Source organism: Fulmarus glacialis, unplaced genomic scaffold (genome assembly GCF_000690835.1).
Source record: "Fulmarus glacialis isolate BGI_N327 unplaced genomic scaffold, ASM69083v1 scaffold8706, whole genome shotgun sequence".
NCBI lineage: Eukaryota > Metazoa > Chordata > Aves > Procellariiformes > Procellariidae > Fulmarus > Fulmarus glacialis.
The window spans coordinates 2,034-21,058 of NW_009218751.1; the positions used below are offsets into that span (position 1 = coordinate 2,034).

Genomic DNA, 19,025 nt, shown 5'->3' on the forward strand with positions numbered 1-19,025 from the left:
AGAAAAGAAAACAAATACATGATGTTTTGGTGAAATGTACTGGTCATTGTAGTTGTTTTTGAATATTAAAGTAAAAGGTTAAGTTGTAATAATATGCTGATGCAAGTTGCAGGAAGGTGATTTGCATAGCTAAAAAGATGCTTTAATTAGAATAGAGAAGAAATGCATGGAGAAATGTGTGGAATAGTTGAAGTAAAGCATTAAAGCCATATAATAGATGGTATAGTGGAATGGTCATCATGGTGTCTGTAAATAATGTAATGTGGCCAATATCCTATAGAGATAGAAAAGGCAAACAACTGCTTTCTTACAAAAGGTAGAATTAATAGTCATTGAAGAAAGCATAAATTTCCAGACAGAAATCAATAATGTGACTGGTCAGAAACTAGTACAGCAAAAGTAAGTACTATTTGTTGGGCCCTGCTTTTTAAGAGCATTTTAAGTGCTTTTTAAGACAATACAGCTGTTCCTTTCTGGTAGTGTTAAAGATCAGTCATTTGTAAGTCGCTATAAGCAGAGTCATGTGATAAATCTCATATGACTTTTTTCTGATATGTACCATGCAGTGGTCTGCAATAGGTAGTGGAGGGTATAAGCCCATATATACTGAACTAGTTTTCTTGCTAGTGTGAGTTTAGCAGTACACAGCATTGTGAGAAAATTGATGCCTTGCCCTAGATGTAAAACCAGGATGTGATTTAAGTGATGGAGAGTTTTTTCTCCTTTTATTTGTTTGACGACTTCAGATTTCTGTTTCCATAACCTGCTTTGGAGGCTTTGCCAGTCCTGTACCTTTCCATGTTTCTGTGAGCAATGGATCCAGTGTGTTTTTTCATATACTAGACTTAGCTTTATGGGAAGAAGCTAGTTAAATGCATTGAGAAAATTCTTTTAAAATTGAATATTAGAACTTAATCTGACAGTAATTGCAATTTTTTATGTTGCCACATTGCTGATTGGCAGCTTTTATCTTTATTACATTTTTAATCCTGTTAGATCTCATGCGGCGTCAAGAAGAATTGAGGCGTTTGGAAGAACTTCGAAATCAAGAACTTCAAAAACGCAAACAGATACAATTGAGGTATTTTGTCTTCTACTGTGCAAAGGTGTGGCATGCAGCTGCTATAGGCCTGCATGAATTTAGATGCTCTAGCTTGTAGAGCTTGCTTTTGATACCAAATAAAAATATTTCTGCTGCTAAAAAGTTGCTTTTCAAAAGCATAATGTGATGTTTCTGTTAATCTTCTTCAACAGAAAAGTGATCACTTACACCAATATAAAAGAATGGTTTCAAGTATTTCTTGAATTTTTTCATTTATTTCAGCTCTACTAGTTCTGTTGTAAATTTCTGAGCTTTCTAAATAGTGTAGAAATGTCTTAACGTGAATTTTTTTGTCTCATATAATTTATTTTAACCTCGTAACTGAAGCATAGCTGTAATAGAGCTGTAATAGATATGAACATGCTTCTAAGGTTTATGGGCGGGTGATCTGCCTGTGGAATAGTAGCACTGCAAATGTATAGTCCGACATGAGATTTTTGGGGGTATTTTCACTTGATATTCTCGTATGTTGCAAACAACTTTTCCTTTACAATCTGATTCATACAAATATTTGCTTTCATGCCTCTGCTAAAATTTAAGAGAACAGACATAGTATCATCACGTTGATTGAGTTTATACTTTTCATGTTAAATATCGTAAGAAATGTAGATGAGAAAAAAGAACAAAACACAAACACCTCGCAGAGTTAAAAATGTGTCTTTTGGCAGTATTGAAATGTTTTAAACCATAGTGACTTGTTAAAAAACTGGAGTATTTTAACCTGCTTACCAATATGTAGCCAGAAGAACAGGTATAGAATGTGCTGGTATTGTTATTACCTTGTATTCCAGTTTAAAAAAAAAAAAACAAAAACCAAAAACCAAAACCAAAAAAAACCCCTTCAATAATATTCAAACCCATCAGGTGAAGCACATTAGTGCCTTATGCTAAATAAAAAATTAAATAATGACCAGTTTTGTTTATATGCTTGATCTTATCTCCTGAGACTGAGTACAAGCCTGAACAGGTCAAGAGTCTAAGTTGACATAGTTTTTGAAAAATATTCTAGACATGAAGAAGAACATCGACGTCGTGAAGAAGAGATGCTACGTCAGAGGGAACAGGAGGAATTACGACGACAGCAGGAAGGAGGATTTAAGCCAAATTTCATGGACAATGTAAGTAAAATTCTATGATGAAAGTCCAAATCATAAAAGATTTTTTTTTTATTGTAATATTTTTATATACTAGCTATGGAGCTGCCACCTTCTTGTTTACTGTTTTTTCCTTCAGTATCCCATCGCCCTCATGAGTGGAGTGGTATAAATTTAGTAGTGTAGTTATTCTCTTGTACAATGGCATCACTGTTAGTTTTCCTACAAGCTGGTGATGTAACATTTCACTTAAGTGAAGGGGTTCAGATAATAATTTGCCTTTTTTATTTGGGAAATGAATTTTTCCAATAAAATAATAGAATTTTTCTAAGTTGGGAGGTCATGGGAGTAAATGATGTTTCCATAAGAAGGTGCCCTAGTTTGACTGAATGTTTAAATTTTAAACCATTTCAGGCTGTTAAGCTTGTTTGAATGGCTTGTTTTGGTTTATGCTTAACTTACTAAGAATAATATACTTCAGAAACAAAATGGGCAGTGTTAACTTCATATGGAGCTTAAAATCACTCTCCCCTTTGACCCTGCTGTAAACCTAGATGAAGAAAACTTCAAAATCTTTACTAAAGGAGACTGAAAGATTATAAAGGTGAAAAAAAAAAAAAATGTTCCTCTGCTATAATTTCTACGTTATTTAAATCAGTGATTTAGGTGTGTTCTGCCTCTGAAGACTCATCCTGCAGGACTAGCAAAATGGTGGTGTCAGAGGAGTCAGCTTCTAAATTTTCACGATTATCTATTTTTGTCGAGGGTATGAATTTTTTTCTGCCAACCAAAGCAGTTAAATGAACACAACCTGTATTGTGAATGCTTTAGTTTCGTGTGAGAAGGATACCTTTTACTGTTACAGCTATTCTTAGTGAGGAAGCAATGAATGAGCGATCCACACAATGCTCTCTTACATTATTATAATAATGTAAAGTCTGCAGGAGGGAATTTTGCTCCCCTTTACAGGTACAACTTGATGCATAAATAAAAAATAAACTGCTGGTTTCTCAGCTGCTTTCTGATTTTCTGCTTTGTGGAAGAAATACCTATTTTACATTCTATGCCATAACATTTTCTGTAGGGTTGAGAAAATTATATTATGTATGTTCTGAGACATCCTAAGAGAAGTTAGAAAATAAGAGATTCCCTGTTCTCAGCAGGACATCTTTTTTCCCGTCCTCTGTCCCTTAGTGGTTTTAGTAAAGATGGGAAGGAAGCAAAATTGTTCCTTTGATGTTACTAACAGCTATCAGTTCATTTTGCTGGTTGTGTTTTGAGAAACTTGCAGCAGAAAACAATCAATCATTTATTTCCGTATGTGCTCACACTGTAAAAGAAAACTGCTTTCAGCATGTCTTTTCTTCGGGGTGAAGAAGATCAAGAATTCAAAACTCAATGTCCTTCAGTGTATTCCCACATACTATTAAACATTGTGAAATAGCACATAACAATTGTATGATGTAATTTAGAAATAGCACTTACTGATCGTGACTTCTGTAGTGCCAAATACGAAATTTCATTTCACCTTTATATCTTCAAGTAGCATCTTTTGGGGTGGCCTGACTTTCTGACCCTATAAGCTACCTGTCAAAATCCTCCTGTGGTTGATCTGTGAGACCAATGCTACTCACTGCAGAATGCTGCAGGAAGGGGAGGCTGGGGAGCCAACCCACAGGCTTGAGATGGCAGTAGCTCCCTCAGATTCCATTGCTGTTAGGAGATTGTGGCCTATACCCTGCAGCTTGGGGTGCTGGGAAAACTAGATAACGTTGCCCACAGCAACCTCTGCTGGTTTTCTTCTTGCAACTGTCTTGAGAGAATGTTATTTAGCCTCCGTGCTTGAATTGCTTGCCACAGTTTGGCCATCCTCGTGCTTATCTGCATCTTTAAATTCCGATGTCTGTGTGACTAGAAGCTGTTCAAGTTGGTGTGCTGGACAAGGCAAAAATGTAGTGTAAGAAGGGAAGAGGAATGGTTCAAATGGAAAGCACTTCAATCACTACGCATAATTTTTGCGACTTTTATACGATGAAATTTTTGGGGGGAAAGGTAAAGATGGAAGAATGCTTTGGAAGAGTGTAGCTTTCCCACTGAATTGTGTTACTGGAATCATGTGTTCATCTGGAACTAATGAATACACCACAAGAATATATAGATGTAGCTGTGCAGTGACAATCCTACCAAAAGTGTTATATAAAGGAATATATAGTATAGGTGTTGTTTTTTTAATACCATGCGAAATTGAAGTGGCATATACAATAATCTAAAAAAATGTTCTCTAGTCTTCAGGCTATTCTTTAGTATTCTGGTCACGTGTTGACTTAATGTTTTACTTCTAATGGCCTTTGAACTTTAAAAGAGGAAGAATTGAAACAAAATTGGAAGTGATGTATTTACTTTCTTTAGGAACTGTTTCTAATAAGGGCAGCTATGTAATTCTAAGCATGGCCTATCATTTTATAGGCGTTCATTATGACATGTCTTTAGATAACTGTACTTAAGTTGTATGGTGTGAATGGGAGTTTGAAAAAGCCTTTGCATTTTGCAGCAGAGAAGAATCATAAATCTGGAGATTGAAAAATGATACATCAAATCTTTTTTCAATTTAGTAGAATTTCTTATACAACTAAATTTTTTTATTTATTGTTACTAATACTTGTTTACTGTGAACAGACTCCATCTGGTAATTACTTCTAGGCTCAGATTACTATTGTATATACACTGAAAAAAGTTATTCTCTGTTTCAAGAGCTTAAAAGTTGCCTCTTAGTGAAAATTGCATTTTATGATACTAGTGGTGGATAGTTTTTACCATATCAGGTCTTGATAAACTCTTTTGGCATAATCCTTATAAAATATTAAAGTCCTCTGCCAACCATGTATTTAGAAGGAAAATAATAATTGTTTCTAATCCTTGTTTTTGTTTCTTAAAAGCTTCGAAAAGTAAGCTTCTTTCACTTATATCCTATCCCTTTTTACTGTTCAGTATAAAAAGAAGGACGTAAATGGTAAGTGCAATGACAACCAGAATTGGAACCTCTCATATAAGGCTGCAGTATTAGGCTTTCTTGTTTAAAGTTTCTTTCTGTATCTTTTCCCTAAATTGTTAAACTTTGATTTTTCAGTATGACTACTTTTGAAAAATGTCTTGTAATCAAGTTTAATGCAGTTACCAGTTACTCGGTTTAGTTACAGATGATAAATATATTTTCTGTTTGGGAATTTCTCTTCCTGAAGCATTCGTGTTCTTAATGATGTTGCACATTAAAAATTTGATTGCATGGATTGTTAATTTAATGGGCAGCCTAGTGATACCTAAACAATTTATTAGTCTAGTTGTGTGATCTCTAGCAGATAAGTTATTGATAAACACTTTCGTATTGGTTAGGGTTTTTCCCTTGCTTTCTAAAAGTTGGTTAGTTGAAACCTGCTGTTACAGGTCAATATATATGCATACTAATTTTATGATATCTTAATCAGGAAACTTGTTTTCCTGTAATATTTTGCTAATTTTTGTTTTGCATACATATTTCTTGCTAAAAGAGGAGATTGCTGGTGGTGATTGGAAGCAATATTTTTCAGTAGCACAAATATTTTTAAAAAAAAAATACAGTACTTCTCAGCGCTAATAATACATTAATTATTCAAACTGTGCAGTGGTTACTATCCCGTTGTGAATGGCTTACTTAGATTTACATGGTTAAATCTCCATCAGGGCCTTTTTACCAAATAATTCCAGTTCCAGGAACTACGTTTATTCATGTCACCAATTTAAAAGAGTGAAAAGAGAGTGATTCGGCTTTAGTGTATTAAAATAGTTTTCGTGTGTCTACAAAAGAGACCAAAATATGTAGGAGTTGTAGTCTTATTTTTATGGTGCACAGATTTAGTTCTGTAATAACACTGCAAAATAGTGTCAGGTGGGTATTGTACTTAACGAGACAATAGCTGTGATACTGGCCTACAGCTTACAGCTTTTCTTACTGATGGTTTAAAAAGGGAGTTGAGATTTTTGGGTGTCCGTGTCCTCCTCCCTCCAAGGAAACTCCCGCTTTTTCAAGTGTAACTTGCATATGTAAGGAACTGTTTCTTGTGAGTTCATCAGTTTCAACTTCTGAATGCTTACTGTTCTTTCATGTAAGACTGTGTATTAAATACTTAACTTTTTTTATCTCCTAGTCTTTTTAAGAATTATTTCTAGATGTTGTTTTGCTTTCCTTTTATTTTTTTTACACAGATGCTCTGCTGCTCAAGTATGTTGTGTAAGTATCAGCATAAAGTGGCAGCTGCTAAAGCAGTGGAAATTGCCTCAATAGCAGAGATTGTAGTGGACTTGGATCAAAAGCTGTAAGACAGATGAGAGCAAGGGAGTAAAAAAACACATCCCAAAACAACAACAGAGTTCATAGCTTCAAAAAGGAATGCCAGAAACTTGATGAAAAAAATAGCGTTTAGTCTTTGTTCTAAGAGTTTTGTCCTTCTTTGGAGCGGTTATAAATGTAACTTCCCATTTCTTTATTATTTTGAGCCTACTGAGGTATATCTTATCCCTCACTTATACATTCACTTGCAAGTTAAGTAGTAGACATTTTTGAGAGAAGACTATCAGTTAGATTTCCTTGGACTTCTGTAATTCAGGAATAGTTTTTTTGCACCTCTTGGCTCTTAAGTGAATAGAACTGCTTTTTTTTTTTTCTGTCTTCTGATTCCATTATGCTCAAAAGCCCCAGTTATGTAGAAAGTTTTATTTTTCACTGAATGCATAATTGTTTCCTACCTTATTAAAAACTAAGCTAAGGCAGATTTCCAATAATAAATAAATTAATAAAAATTTCCAAGGATCTTTTCAAATTTGATCTGTTTTCCACTACTAATAAATATTTGTTATTTTATCTTGACAGCCTAGTGTACTTAATGAAGCTGATGGTGGTGAAGTTTTGTGGGGTTGTATGAATATAGTCTCTGTTTCTTAACAAACTGCTATAAAGCTAAGCTGCTTTATAAAAGCTCTTTTGTAGGGTTTGGTTGGGAGGGATGAATTACCTCCTTATTGCAATCCAGCATATATGCTCATGGAAGAAGTAAGTAGTTCATGTTTGACACCTTAAAAACCTTTTAAGGTAAACCTAGCTTGGAGAAAGGCAGATCATTAAATGTAGAACTGAAAAAAAAAAACCAACCCAACCTGATGAAACATAGGTTTTACTTCAGTGATCAAGTTTCTTCCTATGCATAAAGCAACATAGTCTAGGCCTTTGAGCAAGCAGTTTATAAATATGCAGTTTGTGTTTTTGTGGGTGTTCTTAGTTTTGGCAGTAGCACTAAATTTTTTTTTATTTTTGCAAGATTGCAGTGATATGTATCAATAGACAGATGCTTAAATCTTGCATTTCTTCTGTTCCTCAAACAGTGTTTTAGATACTAAATCTGGTGCTTTAGGCAAGAATAATAATTCCTTAACAGGCCTTAAAATACATTGTATTATTTTCAGAAACCAAATAAATTATTTTCAGCCCTTAATTATGCTGCCAGATATCAAAACTATTTTAACTGTCATATCTGCTTTTAATATGAAAAGACATTGCATAAAAGTCAATGCAGAACTTCAGCCATCTTTTTGTAGCATATTATGTGTTTGTATACGTAAACTGAAGCTATTTGTGGAATAAGATACTTTTTGGTTGTAAATGTTTCTTTCATGACCATTTTAGGATGGTTCATAATTGACTTTCTATATTATGTTTTTATGTATATCAAGGATGCTGCTAAGGTAATTTTTCAATAATGAGGCAAATAATCATTACAATGTTACATTTAATTTATAACTTTATACTTCAGTCAGTGTGAACTATGAATATTTAGCGTAATGTAGTAAGTTTTCCTTTGTGTTATGTTTTAGATATTTAGGAGACTAAAATCTTTTGCTCTGTTGCCATCATCTTCTAACGTTTGCACAAAATGCTTTAGAACATAATAATACTTCATGTGAACTTTCAAACAGAACAAGTGACCATTCATAAGTAATTTTTGTCCCTTAATGTGCTGTCAAAAGTCCATAAATCTCCAGTATGAATTTAGGTGTTGCAGTACTGCTTGTAAGCATGCCCAGGTTTGTTCTTTTCTACAGTAATTGGTAAGGATTTTTTGTCCGTGTTTTTTTTTAGATTGTCTGTTTTTGTTTATAACTTCATTTTCTTTCAGTAAGACTAATGGATCAAGAAACTAAAAGAACACTTTTCTAAAGATACTTCATATGCAATGGCAAAATGACATCAGTCTTTGCCAGTCGTAGTGTTTCATGAGGCCTCAGATTTAGCAGGTGCCATTTTTGTTCAATTATTAATGGAAGGACTTCAAATGCATCTGGGTTGCTTATTTATAGAATACTCTATTTGTGTACCTAGCTTCTCATATTTCATGGATTTTACAGAAAAAAATGAAAAAATCTATTAAGGAGCAGATGTAGTAAGTCTATGTTGCATATTTTTAATATAATTTCTGAAAATTGTTACTGGTCATACGTTAAAAAAAAATCTATTTACCTAACGTAAGTTTCTCAAATACTGAGTTCTTCAATTTTCCTTCTGACAAGTAAGAATGAGGCTTTTATAAATAATTTAGAAAAATCCTTTGTTGTTAATGTAATTGTTTGATAAATGCCCTACATATTTTGAAGAAGCTAAAATTAATGTTTGCCTTAATAATTTTCATTTTTTCTTCCTCAGCTACTGGAGTTAAGTTTGACTTGAAGTTTGTACACATATTTACCCACTAAGAAGAAATTAACTTTCTGTTTCAGTTGTCTACTTGGTACCTATTTTGGACTCACCCACCTGTCTAAATCCTGATATCTTACTTGGTGGCATTGAGACTTGCAGCCAAAATAAGTTCCTCTGCTTAAAAAAGTTTGTCTTTATTCAAAGGGTCTGTGTTTAAAGAAAGAATAAAACACCCAAGAAGCAATAAGTGAGTCTGTAGAAATAGTATTTTTGATGTGAGGAAACCTGTTAATGGATCTGTTGCTTAGTGTGAGAAAAGCTTATTTATAGATCTGGTTTCTCTCTCAAGAGGCAGTGCCTTCTGAGTAGTTTTTTTTCTTAGTGTGAGCAGTAAGCCTCTGACCTTTTGCTAGCCTCTAACGTTTTGCTTCAGTAAGTCTCATGGAGTGGAAAACTTTAATCGTGGTAGTGCAGTAAACTGAGGCATAGAAATTAACTTGTCTTGATGAGGTTGCCTGTCTTCTGATATCAGGCTAAATGCTATTTTTTAATTAAAATATTTAGGGTTTTTCTTATGAATATTTCACAAGTCTCCTTTCTGCAGTGTAGGCATCAAGTAGGCTTATCTCATTACCAGAGCTAATGCTTGTTTTGGGTTATTAAATCTTCCATGAGGAATATGGAATTTAAGTCTGATATTTCTGTCTTCCATCAAGTATTTCTTTAGGTTCCACTTTAATTTTCCAGAGATTAGGTGTTATTGTTAGATGAATTAGCATTTTTAATAAGTAGTGTTTTTTGGAAAAAAGATGAGATGAGTTTCTGTAGAGCTGTTTTGTTCAGATGGGGAGTAATATCTTGGTTAATAGAAACTAACATTTAAAGAGCCAAATATATTTAACGTTTACCACTTAAAGATGTTTTTCCCAAACATCATCATAGAATCATAAAATATTTTGGATTGGAAGGGACCTTTAAAAGTCATGTAGTCCAACCACCGCCTGCGATGAGCAGGGACATCTTCAACTAGATCAGGTTGCTCAGAGTCTCGTCCAACCTGACCTTGATTGTTTCCAGGGACGGGGCATCTACCACCTCTCTGGGCACCCTGTTCCAGTGTTTCACATTGTAAAAAATTTCTTCCTTATATCTAGTCTAAATCTACCCTCTTTTAGTTTAAAACCATTCCCGCTTGTCCTATCGCTACAGGCCCTACTAAAAAGTCTGTCCCCATTATGGTTTCCTACAGTGGCTAATGGCTCACTAATTTAGGCTTAGCATTGTGTAGGATGAAAGAGTATTTGTATTAGTTTTGTTTTGTACTTGACATGAAGCACACTGCTTTTACTAGTGTTGCTGAATGCAGTTTTGTTGGTGTACTTGTGGCAGGTTAGCTGGTAAGTATCTCTTCTAAATGTATTAATAAAAAAGATCTGAAAAAGACAATATAATGTGAAAATGAGGTTCTTCAGGCTTTGTTTCTTATCTGTATATAGTGTTGGTTTTCATAATCCTTTTAAAATTTGATTTACTTATGGAATCTTTGTGTTCGTTCCCCCCTGCCCTTTCTAAATTATTATAATTTCTAAATAATTATAATTTCTAAATTATTTGTTTATCTATAAGGGAACTTACAGATGTTCTCTAGGTAAGGACCAGCTATTGTTGTTTGTCCCTATTTATTGTGATGCCCATTGTGTCCCTAACACGATTCTGACCTTTGGGTCTGTAGTACATAAATAAAATTGTAGTTTTTGTTAGATATCTTTTGGTGAAAGCAGACACTGTAGCTTTAGAGTTACTGTGTGTGGACTTGGGTTAGGGGATTTAACTAGAAAGCAGTTTTTCTTAATCCATTTGGATTTGTTCTGATGACCAGTTTCTTAAAACTTTTGATTAAAATATTCAAATTGCCTGGTACAATGTATATTGTTTTCCTCAATCAGAACTCTGTTTATTCAAATGATAAGTGTCTTTCTTCATTCAAGTCTACCTCATCTTGCTCCTGTTTCACAGTAAATGGCCTCCAGCTTGTATAAAAGTACTAGCTGGAAAACTGTGGAGCCTGGTTTCATGCCAGGAAGTTTCATTGATGCTTCTTTATTCATGTTTTGTATGTTTAAATGCTGTTTGTGTGGACAGGCCAGAACTTCATTGGGGAAAACTTAAAAATTGAACTGTTCTGATTGTAAGCAACATTCATAACGTGTATAAAAGACTGCATATGTTTGTTAGAAGTTTCTCCTACAAGACCTCTTTGTAGTGATGAAAAACTTCGGCTTTCAGCTTCCTTTTGGCAAATACTTGCATATTCTAATCACTCGGTAACTCAGATCAGTTATGGGATAGCAATTATAATTGGACTTTTTTTTTTGTTACAATTTAGTCAGCATGTATAATATCTTCTTGGTGAGGAAAAATTGTTAATACAGAAGTCTGGCGAAGAGTCGTATTTAGTGTACTGTGGCCGTAACTAGTGCTGCTTTTAAAGTGTTTTAAGTTGATTTTGCAATATTATATTCGACATTCCAATTAAGAAGTTGTTAGATTTTTACATAAACACTTCAAGATAAAGGACGTTCTTGGCTGGTTAATTTTTCTTCTAAGTAAACATAGATGACTTTCACTTCATCTCATCCTTGATCTTGCAGCTGGGGAAAATTGTTGTTTTGAATCAATCCAGTGTTCACTCTGTTTTAATATTTGCCTAGATTTGTTTCCCGTACAAGGAAAACTTAACATTTGGGAAATCTAAAATGCAGCATAGTTTTATAACACCCAATTTTCGCTTAAATATTTTAGTGTATTTCTTCATGATGGTACAATTAGCCCAGACTTTGTTACCAGTTAAACAGCTCTTCAACTTCGCATCCACCAGGGTGAATTGTGGAGTGCATCTTAAATTAAATAATTTGCAACTTGTTCTGTGAAAGTAAGGTATCCTCCATGCTCCCATGGATGTCTATTTTGATACTTACCTACTCTCATGCCATTTCTTTATCTAAAATAAAACCAAAACTAAGCTGCAGCATAAAATTCTCTAATATGCCTCTGAAGATGTGAATATATTGTGAATGTAATGTAATTATATTACATTTATCAATTGTGAACTTGGTGATATGGTGGATATTGCTTTCAAAAATCAGTTTTGCAGGTGAGTAATGAGTTAAGTGCCTTAAATTGGTTAAAAATGAAAAAATATTTGCATTATGTTCAGCTGTTGAACTGTATTTAATTTGTTTTTAATGTCATTACTGTAATTCAAAAAATGAAGCTAATGGAAGTAGAAGTGTTTTTATATGTTGCTTCCATCGATCTAAAGTGGCTCTTAACTCCGGCGGAACCTAATTAATTGACAGAATGTTGTAATGAGGAAGTTGCTATCAAGAGAGTTAATATATAGGTATCTTCCTTTTTTTTTTTTAAAGGATTTCCAGATCTGTTAAAGTGGTTACCTTCTCTAAGACCTTTGTCTTGTGAAAAATCGTTTCTGAATTTTACTTCAAAATATTTGAGAAGCAGAATTTTACTGTCCGTGTGAGTGTTACTTGTTAGATCAGGGGGAAATTTTGACAGAATATCTCTGTTCCTGTTTGCTCTCAAATGGTCAACCCACTGGTGTTTGGGAAAAAAATAATCTTTCTTTCCAGTTATACCCTCAGAGTGCTTCATCTGTATAGCCACAGACAGTGAAGGGGCATGGTAGGATTTTCCTTTACCTGGACATATGACATAAAGATGATTGAATAGAGGCACGGAATTAAAATCTTTGCATTTTACTCCTAGCTACTGTTTATATGCAGTTTGTTTGGGGCCAGATTTTGCCTTCTACATACATTAATTTTTTGGCTGGTGAATAACATTTTCCACAAGTTGTGAGAAAATGGGGAACCTTTTTAGTCAGTTTTATTCTGTAGATGTTGTATATACAATATTTTACTGTATTATAACAAATGGAAGTGGGAGAGGTAGGGAAAAAACCTCGGGAAATAATTATATATTAATGCAGTGTTTTAAATGCAGTATTAAAATTCAGAGAAACAGCAAGTAACTACGAGACAAAATAATGAAGCAGAAAAGACATAAATCTCAATATGAAGCAAAGTTCTGTAATCAACAGAGTAGGTTCTATGGTAAATCTTGGCTTATTTTAGACTATTTTCTTTTTTGTTAACAAGTTAGTTTGTAATTTGAATTTTTGGCCTGTAATATAGCATTCTGAAAGTATGAGTTCTGTGTAAAACGAAGCTGCAGTAGCTTATGTGATAAAAGGTCTTTAAAAAGCACATAAGCTTTTTATGCAAATATATTTATTCGTGCTTTTATTAAAGTTACTGAGACTTTTGGATATTTTCTGTAAAAGATTGCAATTCTCAAGTTTAGTGTCTAAGGTCACTAGATAAAGACATTCAGAAAAATCTCTATAGGCATGTAGGCAATTTCTGTAGTAGTGATGGCCAGTTTTTAATATTGAAGTGTAGTGGTTTGACCCCAGCCAGCAACTAAACACCACGCAGCTGCTCGCTCACCCTCCTCCTCTGGTAGGATGGGGGAGAGAATCGGGAGGGCACAAGTAGGAAGACTCATGGGTTGAGATAAAAACAGTTTAATAATGGAAATAAAACAAAGTAGAACAGTAATAGTAACAATGATAACAACAACAACAATAGAATATCCAAAGCAGGCGATGCACAATGCAACTGCTCGCTGACCGACACCCTGCCTGTCCCAAACTGCGAGAGCCCCCCCCTAGTTTTTATTACCGAGCATGACATCACATGGTATGGAATACCCCATAGGCCAGCTGGGTCAACTGCCCTGGCTATGCTCCTCCCCCCCACCCCCCAGCTTCTCCTGCACTTGGCAGAGCATGGGAGGCCGAAAAGTCCCCAATGCAAGTACCACCCAACCACCCAGCAACAACCAAAGCATCAATGGGCCATCAATGCTCTAATACCAAACCCAAGACACAGCACCCCCCCAGCTACTGGGAAGAAAGTTAACTGTCCCAGCCGGAACCAGGACGTGAAGATAGGTGAATATCTCTGCATCCAAATCAGTGCCTGAATTCTCAGTTGTCTCCATGATAAAGTGTCTATTCATGAATGTCTTTCAAAAAAAAAAAAAAAAGTTTATACTACTACCTTTTCTGGCTCAGACAGTAAGTATTCTTTTGTTCACTTGTTCTGAGATGGAAACCAGCAATGATTACTCACATTTTTTTCAACATAATTTTGAATTTCATTTGTCTTTTCTAGTATGTTTGCCTTATTCCTATAGTTCAGAGCAGTGGTTATTTTCTGCTTCTCATGACATAGGAGTGAGAAAATGTCTCAATTGTATAACAATTGCAAGGTTTTTACACTGTTTTCCTAATCTAGTTTACTTTCTACCCCAAACTTAAATTTTGAAAAAAATCAATTTTTGACAGTATTTTAACAGTTTAGTGAGAGTGACTCTTTATTGCAGACAGGTTTCACTCTAAGGTATTAGCCATTTTTAGTTGACTTTCTTGAAAGAACTTCAACCAGCTCTTAACTTGCCTTCTCGCATCAGTATTTTTCTACAAGATTTTTTAGTTTTCCCTTTGCTAATTTTGAAGTAGTAGCTGAAACATATTTGCAGGCTGGAACAAGCCCAGTGTGCCATGTGGAGGTTGATGAATAGCAGGAGTGTTTGGGAGTCTTTTGTGTTGTGAAAAATAGATTTACTTTGCTCTTTCAATGGTGGTGTTTTGGTCCACATTTTATAAAAAGAAAACACATTTTTTGATCCAGTTTTATTTTTTGATTGTGTAATTATATACTCATGTTCTACAGGATGTCACAGGTTTGCTTTCTTAGAGGTGGAATTAACTAGAACATTTTAGATTTAAAAAAAAAAAAAGTAAGAGAAAAGGACACCTGAAATGTAAGTAAAATCTTGTAGATAAGATAATGGTTCTTCTGCATTACAAAGGAGAGAAGAACATGTGGACTGCTGCCTCTTATAAACAGCAGTTGTATTTGGAAAGCATGAAATACAATTTGTCTTGGCCAAGGTGCAAGAACAGCAAGTATATTAATGCACTCAGCTGTCCTTTGACTTAGATTTTGAGGAAAACTTAAAATTTTGCAAGTCATGTTGAAACTAGTCTTAAGAAAAAAGATTACTTGCAGCAATATGTTTTGAGAATAATAGTAATGTAATGATTGTTCATTCTTGAATGTTTTCAATACTTTTAATCAGATTGCATTACTAAGACTTTGCAGCTGCTGTAGATGGCAGTCTTTTTGAGTGCTAACGCATACAATGAGATTTACGTTATAGTGTTCAATAAAAACATGTTGCAATTTCTGGGATCTTTCAGTCTCCTAGGTGCTCACAAATTTGAGGGACCTCCAGGTGGTCTGCGGGCTTACCTCTTTTAGATTAGCCTAGTGGCTGTCTCTTCTGTATTAAATAGTGTTTTCTTTCAGGGGATTATTAAATGTTGCTGGTTAGTGAGGTGTCCCCTAAATGTCTTTGTAATGTGAGTAATATTAGTGCAATTAAACTGCTTTCTTTTCCAAAACTGTCAGTTTGGAAACTTAAACATCATACGAGGATTGATGCGTTGAAAGGAAGTCAACTTTTCTTCAGATTGGGTTTTGCATCCAGCTGTAGGAGGATGACTTAAAAACCAAAGCATACTGGGAGGATGACAGTTATTTGACACCGTACTCTCCCAAAAAAAACCCCAACATCTTGCATGTTTTGGAAAGTAGAAGCTAGTTTTACCTAAACAAAGGAAGATCTTAAACTCTCTTCCATCTTGTAAAGATCAGAAATGGTATTAAAATAAATGTGAATTTGAGAGAATATGTGAATTTCTTTTGAAAACAGTTTCTTCCAAGTCTGTAAGGTAGAAGTGTTGTGTGTGTGTGTGTTCTCTCTCACACACAAAACTGCAATCCATTTCTTTCTTTTCCAGTGTTAATGTGTTAGGTGATGCACTGAGAGGCTTTTCAATAACTAGTTAATGAAGTTGTATAATGGAGTACTTTCCTACCCAATTCTTTATTAATTCTGTGTTAAATATACTAGTATATGTTACAAGGTATATTAAGACTGACATTTTTAATATGCTGCGGTAGCTGTCTTGCACATTAATATAAATTTGGTATTTTTTATTACAAAACATCTGTGACTTTAAAACATTGTTTTAAATTGTTGCTGGAAGAGATCTCTGGAATCGTCTAGTATGACGCCCAGCTTAGAGGAGGGATTAGCTCTGGATTTAGGTTGCAGTGCTCAGGAACACACAGAAATCTTGGATTTTGAAAGAACATCAGTATTTTTCTGATTTAAAATTATTTACTATTACTGCATGTGATGGAATAAAATTAACTATTTTGGGATATTGTAACTTTCAGATCTTACATATAGGTCTTAATTGATGGATAAACCGAAGAGGGAAAGGTGACAAGAGGAGTGGGTGGAAGAGAAGGCTTTTTTTACTTTAACTCCTTGCTGGCAGCTTAACTTCCAGTGAGCTAGTCATTGGATTGAAATAGAATATTCTGAGGAAAGGACAAATAATGCACAATCAAAAGTATCCCCCAAATTCTAGTTTTGACTGCCAAACTAGCAATTTTAACCATTTCTATGATTTACGTCTTTAAAATATAGGTGTCTTTCAGTAAATTACAATTTTGTTGTAAGTAACTTACGCCTCCTGGAGAGGCTGTTGGAAATAATTTTTCTTTTCTGGAAAGAACTTAATGAAATAAACCACTCTAGAAGGGAGTAATGAATTCTAGTAAGAGATACAGAAATGTCTTTACTTATTTTGACAGATATAAAGTCTGCTAAGAACAGAATTCAGTTTCCATGTTAATGAAAACAGGTGAGAATCAATAGCACTGTGAATTACATTTTGCTCTACACACACGACCTAGATAAAGTGCTAATTAAGTTACTGATTTTAATGTGCAAGTTTAAGTTTATGGGGTAAGTGTTCTTTTTGTTTGATAAGGCATTTTTTTGATGCTGTGTCTTAGCGTTATTTTGGTCACCATTCCTTAGCTGAAAGGTGAGTGAATAGTCCTATATTAATTGGGAGTACATCTCCTGGCGACAAACACTTGAAGAAAACTGTATCGTCTGTCGTCTTAATATTTCTGTTGATATCTTCGTTTTTCCTTTTCTAAAATATTCCATGCCATATTTATTCCATTTTTTTGACAGTTTTTTTTACCATGAATACTGCATCATTTGGAGACAAGAGTTTTAATTTTCTTCGGGCTGCTGCAATTGCAAGGACTGTTTCCGGGGAAAAAAATAGTATTGATTTGCCAGTTAAAAAGAAACAGTTTTATAACTACTTGTATTTTTATTTTCCGTGTGAGGAGGGAATTGCGTCTGATACATTCTCCTGTATCAATTCTTAGGTGTCTTTTCAAAACAGTTAGTTTCATGGTTTTATAGAGCGAACTTAAAAATACACTAATATATTTTAAAAACCCAGAAGAATCATCTTGGCAGTTCTCTGTATACTTAGACTACTGATATCAATGGTGATTGAGGTGTAAGAACGTTGAGCATTATATACCTCAAGTGCTCAAGAAACCTTTTTCTAATACTTGTAAAAAGGGGAGAATCCATATTATATTAAATGTACAATATATATGTAATTTGAAAACTGGGTGTATTCAATATTTTTGTGTAGATCTACTTTTTATAGTTGACATTAAAAGGAGTTCGAATTATGAGGAAATCTCATTTTCAATGCTTGTATCTAAAGTAATTAGCAAGTATAATGCTATGGTTGCCATCGTAGTAGTTTTTCGAAAAGCAGATTACTCAGATGAATCAAACCTTCTTGAGGTTTGTTTACTTTAGTGAGTTCTGAAGTATTTTACAAGAATCCTGCAACAGAAGTAATTTGCAAAGCTTTCTTTTGAGTTGTGTAAAGAATTATCCTTTTACAATAGGATAGTCTTTGTTTCCTTTTGTTTTTTGGTTTTGGGTTTGTGGTTTTTTTTTTTAATCTTCCTGAAGCTTAAATTACACTTTACTACACATTCTTTGTCTTATGGTTTCTTTTCCCCCTGTAATTGCATATCATCCATTTTTATTGTTCTCTTCCAGTTTAAGTTGTTTTCCCAGGTACCAGGTGACTTCAGAGGTTCTTAATCGCCTCCCTACATATTTCTCTAGTAAAAGTTTAGCCCTCCTCTCTTGCTGCTCAATTTTAACTCCCTGTTATGGGTAGTTATGGGTGGCTTCAGGGAACGGGCTGAAGCAGGCTGCTACTCAACAGAAGAATGGGCAGTCGCATAGTGAGGAAAAGAAGCTCTGAGAAGATAACGCTATCATTTTTATGTTCTGCAAAGGGCTTGAGTATCCAAGAATGAAGCTCTCAGGTGGGCTGGAATATCACCCAGCACTGGTTCGGCTACTCTGTCATAACTGCCTGTTGGTATTCTTTTCTCTGTCTTATTTTGGGCAAAACCCATGGAATAGTTGACCTAAGTTACCTGCAATAACTTGTTTATGCTCACATAGTAAATAGCTGTCTAGGGCATGATTTGTGGGGATACGACTGAATTTTTATCATCAGCTGGACTCCTGCAAATACAAGTTTTGGCAAATTATCTAAGTACGTGTTTTCATAGTTAATATGTCAAGCATTTAATTACATTAATGATATATGCTGTCAGTTAACATTTGAAATGGAGTATTTTCTCTGACAGGATTTATCTTAAATTTGCTAATTCCATGTTAACTGTATAGAAGAATTTCCTTGTGCTGAAAATTCAAAAGAACATGACAAGTTGTGAACATGCAACAGTAGGAATAATAATAATTCTTGTAGGCATGTTGATTGGTTAACAGACAGCAGAGATCATAAGGCACATTTATGGCTCTTGAGTCTATAGCTGAAATGGTTTTTATATGGTAATACTTCAACACCAAAGTTAAAGCTACAAAATGGCAAATGATTTCTTCACGTTTTTTGTTACAAAGGTTAGACTAGACTAAAAAAAAGTAAAAATTACAGGTTCTAACCCTCTCTTTTGTTGTACTTACTGTTAACTGAAGACTGGTAGCATTTCAAGCTGAGAAAAAACTGGTTTATTGCTAG

The 19,025-nt window shown here is 34.4% G+C and overlaps 1 protein-coding gene across 1 annotated transcript in view; it reads left to right on the forward strand.

Annotated features, from left to right (window-relative positions):
- Positions 1-1,000: 1,000 nt before the first annotated feature.
- Positions 1,001-19,025, forward strand: part of LOC104078486 (paraspeckle component 1) — a 28,504-nt gene continuing 10,479 nt past the window's right edge. Inside the window, exons 1-2 of the mRNA XM_009580134.1 lie at positions 1,001-1,081; positions 2,112-2,220. Coding sequence (XP_009578429.1) covers positions 1,002-1,081; positions 2,112-2,220 — 189 coding nt within the window. The 5' untranslated portion in view covers position 1,001. The remainder of the gene's footprint in view (positions 1,082-2,111; positions 2,221-19,025) is intronic.